This window comes from Mus caroli, chromosome 12, assembly GCF_900094665.2.
Source record: "Mus caroli chromosome 12, CAROLI_EIJ_v1.1, whole genome shotgun sequence".
Classification (NCBI taxonomy): Eukaryota; Metazoa; Chordata; class Mammalia; order Rodentia; family Muridae; genus Mus; species Mus caroli.
In genome coordinates, this window is record NC_034581.1 from 107750227 (window position 1) to 107759676 (window position 9450).

The 9450-nt window shown below is 49.3% G+C and overlaps 1 non-coding gene and 2 gene segments (V, D, J or C); all 3 read right to left on the bottom strand.

Moving 5' to 3' along the window:
- The window catches only part of LOC110306604, a 540063-nt gene that overhangs the window by 9439 nt on the left and 521174 nt on the right, over window positions 1-9450 (bottom strand).
- The window catches only part of LOC110306478, a 10086-nt gene continuing 3399 nt past the window's right edge, over window positions 2764-9450 (bottom strand). The window contains 6 exon segments of the C gene segment in view: window positions 2764-3608; window positions 4128-4258; window positions 5612-5926; window positions 6039-6368; window positions 6478-6543; window positions 6861-7151. Of these exon segments, the coding sequence occupies window positions 3525-3608; window positions 4128-4258; window positions 5612-5926; window positions 6039-6368; window positions 6478-6543; window positions 6861-6963 (1029 nt within the window).
- On the bottom strand, window positions 7995-8113 carry LOC115032884. The gene has a single exon (XR_003838535.1). It is a non-coding gene; the product is annotated as a small nucleolar RNA SNORA40 (small nucleolar RNA).

The following is a 9450-nucleotide window of genomic DNA, read 5'->3' on the forward strand; positions in this document are numbered from 1 at the left end:
TGCTCACCCCTCTCTCTGTTTGTCACTGTGGAGGGACCAGCTACCCCAGGTTCCTGCTTTCCCTTCCCACGGGGATAGACCCTAAGCTTAACCTGCGGTTGAGGAAAACTGCTCTTGTCAGGAGACTTTATCACTGCCACAGAAACAAAGGCAAGACTCTTGCTGTGCCAGACTGTGCACTTGAACTCTGAGACAAAACCAACATTTCCTCTTATCAGAGCAAGAAAACAGTCCCAGGCCTAAATGATCTCTAAATTCATGAGCTCTGTCCTTCCTTCACTGCTTTGCAGGGAGGGATGTCTGGTTGCACACTGAGCAGAGGTTTTCTGAGGATTAAATAGCTTTTCTCAGATAGGGCAGCTGTCCTCTTTGTAGGCTACACTCCACTGTCCTAACTCCCAGTTGTGTGTCCTAAGTGCCCAGCTTTGTAGCACCTGCTCAGTACACTTGACCAAAGTCCAGGCTCCATGCAGCTGTCTGTGCATGAGCTATGAATACCTCCAGGGTCCATCTCCCTATGGCTTCTCCNGCAGCAACACCACTCACAGGAATCTGCTGNGCCTCAGTTCTAGGTAGAGCAGGTCTTTCCCAACACCAGAGGCTGCAATGGCACTGGCTAGTTAAGATTCTGCCTCTCCCTTCTCCCCCTCCCTCTTGGCTATGCTGACAGGATCTTCTCTTGGCCAGTTCCAGCCCAGTTTTATTCCCTCATATAGCCACCAGTCGAGCATATATAGACTTGAACAGTCTCTAATAGTCAAGGATATATCTTAAGACATCTAAATTCCATCTGAGAACTCACTGCCCAGCTAGCACCTGGCTCCTGCTTTAGGTCTTTGCTTAGGAGGCCTTAGATTGTGAACCTTAGCTTTCCATTGATGCTAACACTCCTACATTCCAGAAGTATTGTTCTGGGCCTCTCTACAGTGCTATCTTAGGCTATGGATCCCAAGTCTTCTGATCTACACGAGAAGACAGAATCCAACCCTGGTANGACACAGACAGACCCAGCAGAGCAGAGACACTTGACAGCCCCTGTATAATCTTTCTCTAGAGTATTTCTTCTCTTTCTTATTTCTTCACTTTCCATAGCAATGTTGTTATTGTAAGGTAGTGCAAGAGGATCATAGTGAACGATCTTCTCTATAGCAAGGAATATAACTTCTCTATAGCTGCCTTTGAACCTTGTCCTCTGCTCTGATCATCCTGGAATAATTATCTGCTCTGTTCTGACAGCTTTAAAACTTTCTAGACAGCCATGGCCTGTACAAAGTGAGCTAGCTCCTGAATGATTCACCCCCACATCTCACCCTTACCTACCTAGTAGAGCTTTGGAGGAGACTTGGGACAGAGCTGATGCTGGGTGGGTGAGACCTTGCCATGTGGGCATGGGGGGGGATAGGCATTCTATGTACAAAGGACAGGAATCTTTGTAGTTCACAGGGCAAGCTAATGTGGACTAAATTCTGTTTCTAGAAGACTCACCAATTGACATTTAAGCCACCAGGATGTCAGACTGAGCCTGCCTTTGTAGACAGGATCATAAACTGGTAAGTTATAATGAGGGCCAGGGTGCACCCAGTCCAGCCTGACTGTGTACTTATGAGAAGAGATCAGGACGCAGACACATATAGATGGAGAGCCTGTGAGGAGTCATGGGGGAGAAGGCACCTACCAGGTAAGAAAATCATGGCTGAGAATCCAACCTGTCAGTGCCTGATCTGGAATGTCTCTAAACATGGCTTGAGACAATAAGTATCTCTTATGGAGGTAGATGGATCCATGTTTTTTGTGTAATCTGTAGCAGCCCAAGATCAGTGAGAGCCACTTGCTTCTCAACTGGCATGGGAGGCTTTGCCTGGCTTGCCTGGAGTCCACCGTGGTCATCAGCTCTGCTCCACAGCCTGCCCATGGCATCAGGACAGCCTCCAGCTGGGAAAAACCTTTCTGTGTGGATGAGGTGCCTTAGCCTTTTGTGGCTCTGTCAGGGATGGAACCTTGGTGTGAGGGGCCCACTGAGGGAGCTCTCCGAAATCAGGATCAGGAGGCAGGAAGAGGGGTGTATATGGCTCTAGTCTGTTTATTTCCCCCTGTTTCTGGGTGTTAGGACTGATCCACACAGAAGGATCACCATGAGATACAGAATATTAAAGGAATCTTTTATTGTTTCAAATTCCAAAAGAACAGCATGCATGAGTGTGCACCCGCGTGTGCCTGCACGCAGGCACGCAAACACACATACACACAAAGAGACACTGAGCGAGATATATAGATAGATAGATAGATAGTGAGAGAGAGAGAGAGAGAGAGAGAGAGAGAGAGAGAGAGAGAGATCACTTTAAGACATTCATGACCTCTAGAAAAAAACACAGCTGTTAAGTGTCCAAGTTCTCTAAGCATTTCCTATCAGACCCATTAAAGCAAAAGCAAGTGCATGCTCTTTCTTTCTGTCTGGAGACTCTGGCTTCTTATTGTCCTAAGCAGGTAGAAGAGGAAAGGATACAGGGTTACTTTCCATTAGTTAAAATCACCCTGGTATTCTAGATCTGTCCACCTAGATGTCCATTGTAACTGATGTTTTCTGTTGTAAGTGGTCCAGTCTGGACACCGGGCCTTCAGAGCAGACCTGTGGCACCATGGTTTTCTTCTATCTGTTCACATCTCTCCCCCATCCCTCCTCCCCCCCCCCCCCCCCCCCCATTTTTTTGAGCCCAACCAGAATCTTCTCATCAGAGCCCTCACCTGGTTCTTTTCCTGCCTGATTACCTAGCCAGTACTCAGTGGTGTATACACTTGTCCCTGCTAGAGCTTTGTGAGGCTACACAAAGCAGTCCTTCTGCCTCTGGAGGTGGCAGTGGCCTTGTCTTGAGGTTCTGTGGACAACAGTGTCTGTGGATTGGATTCTGCATCTGAGAAACCAGCATCTTGAGTGGGTAGCAGGAAGAGAAGACTGCATCTTCTTCAGAGGGCTCATCCCACCACTTTGAGGATCACAGGTCCTTTCCTCAGCCCAGGGTTCACTGAAGTACCAGGAAGGAAGCTGTCCAAGCATAGCTGGTGCAAAGGATACCAGAGTGATCTTTGGGCTATTGTGACCCTGGTCTTCCTAGCAGATGTCTCCATTCAAGGATCTGAAAACATTGCCCTTTCTGGGAAGATTCATTTCAGATGAAAATGTGAGGTCCCGGCCAACTCCAGGGCTGATGTCCTTGCAGCAGAACTCAGGCAACCTGGATTCCCAGCTCGTTTTAGGCAAACGTTCTGAGATCTCAGATCCCCTAGTGCTGGTTTGGAAGGAGATGGTTATTTTGGCGCTGATCAGTTAGTTATCTGGCAACTGCCGTGGAAGTGTTTAGGTCTGGGGTAAAGCCTGCTGTGCATGTGGTCCTCCAAAGGGGAGACCATGGAGAGTTCTGGATCAGAGAGTCATAAGGCTAGAGTGTGTCCTCCCTGTTAGGCTGCACAGTAGGATGGATGGGCCTCTGCGGGGCTTAGGAAGCTCTTCTGATCCCAGAGGAAGTGGCCTAGGCTCCCTGCCCAATCATGTTTCTGTAGTCAGGGGAGATTTTCTGCTTCAGCTCCACCACTGAGGAGAAGATCCACTTTACCTGTGGGGAAGAAGTGAGAGTCAGAGACCACACCCATGCTCAGACCCTCCAATCCTGTGGGAAAGACAGAGGCCGGTCTCTCCTTCAATTCCCTTCATACAGGTAGGAGACTGGGTATGGGAAGTGGTAAGAGTGGAGATATTGTGGGAGTTGAGGTGGAGATGGTATGAGGATAGCTCACAGAGTACCTTGGGCCATGGTGAGGCTGAGGGGGATATCAAGGGGATTGTGTGTTAGACACCATGAACCTCATGAAGGCTAGTGTGGACACAAGGAGGTTTGGTCTTATAAGACAGTATCAGGATCACGCAGGACAGCCAGAAAGACAGAAGGGCAGACAGTGTGGGACACCATGTGGAGTCACATAGAGCAATGTGGGATGGCTCAGGGAATGGTGGAAATGGTGTGTGGGACAGAGTGGGGACAGCAAAGTAACGTCCTACTACATCAGGGGAGGAGTGAGAGGACATTTTGTGGTCAGTGTAGCCATCACAGCAGAGGGTGGGAGACAATGCCAACCTTGAAGAGTGTGACAGAGGCGCTGTAGCACACGCTGAGCAGGAAGAGGCTGATGAAGATGGTGATGGTCGTCCAGAGCCCGTCCAGCTCCCCATCCTGGGCCTCAGCACAGATATCATCCAGGTCTAGCCCTGAACAGAGAGGACAGTCAGTGTTTGTCCCAACATGGTTGGTGCTGGGAGAGATTGCCTGTGAGGCAGACATGTCTGCATGGAGTCAGAGGAGAGAGCTCCAGCCTGACTGGGACTGCAGACCCTCCCTGGGGCCTGCTTTCCTTCCTTTCCCTCTAGGACATCAGTCTCAGCTTGCCACCTGACTCCAATAATGCCTTGGGTAGACCTCAGAGTGACCTGGATTATTTAAGGGCCCTCTATGCTTGTCTCGTCTTTCATCCCTTCAGTGCAGGAGAAGGTGGAGGGTCAGCAGGGCCTGTGACCCAGGTCAATAGTGGCTATACAGCTGGACTGACCCTTTGCTGTCCTTCAGTCATCAGCAGAGCCTGTTGCTGGTCTTGCCTGATCTTGGGAACATCCCAGTGTGAAATGATTCAAACCATTTTGTCTATGGTTTGCATAATTCATGTGGGGTTGAAGCATGACCCTGAGGTACCAGAGATGGATCTGGCTTCAGAGGATTTGTTTTGAGAGGATAATGGAGTGTCCTCAGAAGAGGAAAGGTGTGTCTGATTGTGATGGCAGAAACGTGGGCATTGAATTTTTGGCCGAGTGTATGGTGATACATTGCTGGATGTAGGTGCTGTGCAGGGCACACAGGCGGGGTCCCAGTGCGTTAAATGTGTGTGTGCACATGTGTATGAGGATACATGTGCTATATGGANTGGATGGTGTTCAGCAGGCTAATTTGAATGGGTCAGGATTCNGCATGAGTGTGGCTATCTAATAGTCCCTCCCTTGGGGCATCAAGAGCCATGTGCCTCAGCCCCAAGTGGCACAGGCAGGAGTGAGCCATCTGTATGGGTGTGCAGACCTCATCTGTGAAAAGCTGCCTGAGTTGAGTGTATGGATGCTAAGGGCCTCTGGAATATCCCTGGCCATGTGTGCCTCTACAATAGACTCAGAGAAACCCTTAGGTAAAGAAGTGGGGCCTGGGGAGAGGAACAGCCTGAGGGAGGTGGGTTTGTGTGCTTCTCCATTTGAGGTTTCCTAGGATTATCTCTATGTCTGGCAGCTGCTGGTTCATGGGAAGTAAAGGAAAGGCACTGCCTAAAGCTAAGTTCCACTCTTCAGGCCAAGATGACTCATGAGCTCTGAGTCCTGCAGTGCAGAAACCTAAAGACAAGGCTGTCCTCCAACCCTGGCCAGAACTATCAGCCCGTGAGCTATGCTCTATACCTTGGAAAGAACCAGGACAGTTTTACATGGTCCCAGGCTTTGCTGGGTGCTTTATTTATACAAGGGATGCATGGATATGGGTGCCAGTGTTTCTTAGGACCTGAGAGCTTTGTGGGTGCTGAGCTCATTTACCCGGAGACCGGGAGATGGTCTTTTTCAGGTAGTAATTGTGCAGACCCTCGTGTCTCACGTTGCATGAGAAGGAATTTGTTTTCTCCCACTTGCTTGTTTTCATATCGAGCTTGCTGTATATGAAGTAAGAACCGTCATAGTCCAGGACTGGTGCGGTGTCTTTGTAGTTCTCCTCTGTATGCCCATTGCTGGTCCACTCCACACTGATGTCTTCAGGGCTGAAGCCCACGGCCAGGCAAGTCAGACTGACATCTTTCCTGGACAACTGCTCTGCTGGTGGTGGCAAGATGTATACTTGTGGAGCTCTGACTAGCCCTGTGGGGTTAGAAACATACATAGAGGTCATGGCTGAAGTGGAAGGCTGTCCACATAAACATTTATTCTTATGCCCATCCCAGCCCCCATGCAGTTGTCCTGCAGGTCCCACCTTTAATTTTTGAGATGGTTCTCTCGATGGGTGCTGGGAGGTCTTTGTTGTTGACCTTGCATTTGAACTCCTTGCCACTCATCCAGTCTTGGTGCTGGATGGGGAGGGCACTGACCACCCGGATAGTACTGTTGTACTCCTCTTTATGGGTTTGTGTCTGAGCTGTGTGTACTTCCACATTGTTCACGAACCAGCTGATCTGGACATCTGGGTCATCCTCGCTCACATCCACCACCACACATGTGACCTTGGGTGTCAGGGAGATCATGAGTACATCCTTGATCTTGGGAGGGAAGATGAAGACGGATGGTCCACCCTCGAGGTTAGGAGCTGATGAGGAGAGATGGAAATGGATTTGTACATGGCTTATCCTCTAGTACAGGGATGTTTACAGCACTTACCATTCTCCTGGGAGTGGAGCTCTGGTCTAGTGACTTACCTGGGCATTTGTGACACTCCTTGCATGGAGGACAGGTCTTGTTTGGTGAATTGGGCCCTCTGGTCTCTGCAGAGAGAAGGCTGGATGTTATTGGTTTTTGAAGGAGAGAAGCACTAAACCAGAGAGAGGAAAGTTTGTCCCTGGGTATGGGCTTAGGCCAGGATGATCCTGGAAATGACAAGCACACCTATCCCAGAGGATCATGTCCTTGAGTGTAGGTGGTCATAGCTAGATGTTCCCAGGTGGGAGGCAGAGACAGTATCTCCCTCTTCTCTGGGCTAAGGTCCCCTCCTTGGTGATGGCTCCCAGCCTGGCTCGTTTAGATAGGCTAATGCCTTAGCCTCAACTCTGGTGAATCCCCCCTCCCCTGAATGTCCTCTCACCAAGTTTTTTGTCCACCGTGGTGCTGCTGGCTGGGTGAGCAACGGTGCAGGTGACGGTCTGGCTGGGCCAGATGCTGGAGGGGACAGTCACTGAGCTGCTCATAGTGTAGAGTCCAGACTGCAGGAGAGCTGGGAAGGTGTGCACACCACTGGAGAGGGATCCAGAGTTCCAAGTCACGGTCACTGGCTCAGGGAAGTAGCCCTTGACCAGGCATCCCAGGGTCACCGAGGAGCCAGTTGTTACTCCACACACAGGGGCCAGTGGATAGACCGATGGGGGTGTTGTTTTGGCTGCAAGAGAGGAGAATGTGTGAGCTTTTTTCTTATCAGTGGCCTCGGATATTTGGAGAGGCTCTGGTCTTAGCTTTGCTCTAAGAACCGTGTCTTCTACAATTGATCTGAGGCAAGCAGTGTCAGCAATTTCCACCTCCAGAGCTTGCACTGTGACCTTAATTTTCCATGTTTTTTTTTTTTAATTTTCGATGTATGAATTTGTGTGTTATGTGTGTGCCCGATGGCTGTGCTGGTAGAAAGGAGCGTTGAATACCCAGAAACTGGCATTTCTTACAGTCCGTTGTAAGATGCCATCTGGTTGTTGTTAGCCGAACCTGGGTCCTCTGAAAGAGCAGCTATTCCTTTTCATCACTCAGCCATCTCTCTAGTCCCATGAACCCTGATCCTTTAGTGATGATGCCTTTCAGAAGCCCACTTTTAGTCTACTCTGCTTATTCAAGCTCTGGCTCCTAAATCTTAGTTCTAGGTCTCTATCCATGGGTTTAGCTCTCCTTGGACCTTGGTCCCTGCTTTCTGAGGATAACCAACAGCCTCCTACCCTAGGCTTTCCCTGTGTGGACAGCCTTTCTCTCTTGATGTAGCTGGCTACTATCTGTTACTTGTTCTACACAGCTCAGACCTCTTGATGAGAACCTTTTAAACTCAGCCACCTTCTTCCCCCTTCCTCATTCTTTACACTGTCCTGTGTCCTCCCTAATAGTGCTAATGTGGCCAGTCCCAAGGAAAGTCCTTTTCTCTTGCCAGTACCCCATTGAAATAGGAGTGTATGCTGCATTCTTCTAGAAGACATGTAGTCTACCATTGCTTTTGATTCTGGTTCATTCTTTTCATTTATAACAACATATTTTTCTTGTATGTATCAAAACTCGTATTGAACAATGAATTCTGGATAGTAAAAGAGATTTGTCATGAATTTTCCCTGCCTTTTCTTTCATTGAACAAAACCACACATAAATGCTTGATTCATTCTTACTCCCAGGTCCTTTCTGCTCTTTCCACCTCTCCTGTACACTACTTTCCACCATCCCCTGCTCAAACTCTGAGAGTTACCCCACCTCTCTTCTGTGGGCCAACTCAGGCTGCTTCATGTTTTCACACAAGGTTTCAACTCCTGCCTTATGCTCCCATAATGTTTGAGAATCTGAGCTAGGGCCTCTGACACTAGAACTTTAACTCATATGGCTTGTTTGAGAATGTCAGTGCCAGGGCCTTTTCCTGCCTATGTTCCTGCTCAATCAGACAGCTTTCCTGGTTCCCAGGACTCTCTGCAGCCAAGCTGTTCTTCTGCCTGAGTTCCAGGAGAGCCCGGAGTCCTTTCCCATCCCTTTTACTTCTCTTCCTGTTGTCTCTTTTCTTCCTTATTCACTTTTGGCACAGCTGTTCTGTCTGCCTGAGCCCCTACTCTCTTTTGTTTTATGAGGTGTGTAAGGGAGGATCCTTGTCACTTCCTGGGTCCCCAGCATGTTCACATCGCCCTGAAGAACTTCTGAGCAAGCTTTTCACTGTTCTTCATCCTCTGAGATGAGCTTCTAGACCCTGCACGTCTCACACTGTCCTGTTCTCTGCTCTCATCTCTGGAAGCTTTCCATGAGCAGGTTTGCTACCTTACCCGCTGGGTCTGGTCCCTCACATGCTGCTCTCCCCAGGTTTCCCATTCTTACTGGGTCTGGTTTCTCACACCCCACCTATTCCAGTTGCACCACAGATTTTCTGCATGCTCACCTATACTCCGAAGTTTACAGAATCTGGTCCCTTACACTCCCACTTATCACATTTCCCCTTAGCTGCTATGTCTGGTCCCTTACACTCCGACCTTACTCAGGTCTTTCATAGTTGGTTCCTGACACTCTAACCTGCCCAGCAGAGCTATACCTACTAGGTCTGGTCCCTTAAAATCACCCTCACATGACCAAATTTCCCCATAGCGGCTAGAACTGGTCCCTCACATTTTCAACATCCCCAAGTCCTCCATAGCTGTCAGGTCTGGTCCCACACACTTCAACCTGCCTCAGCTCCCCCACAGCTTCTAGAACTGGTCCCCCTAATTTCTATGATCCCCAGTTCCTCCATAGCTGCTAGGACTTCTCCCTCATATCCCCACCTTCTCCAGCTCCATCATAGCTGCTATGTTTTGTCCCTGACTCTCCTACCTATTCCAGATCCCCCATAGCTTCTAGGACTGGTCCCCCACATCCCTACCATCTCCAGCTCCCCCACAGCTGCTGGGACTGGTCCCTAATACTCTCACCCATCCTTGCTTCCCATAGCTGCTAGATCTGGTCCCCCATATTCCAAC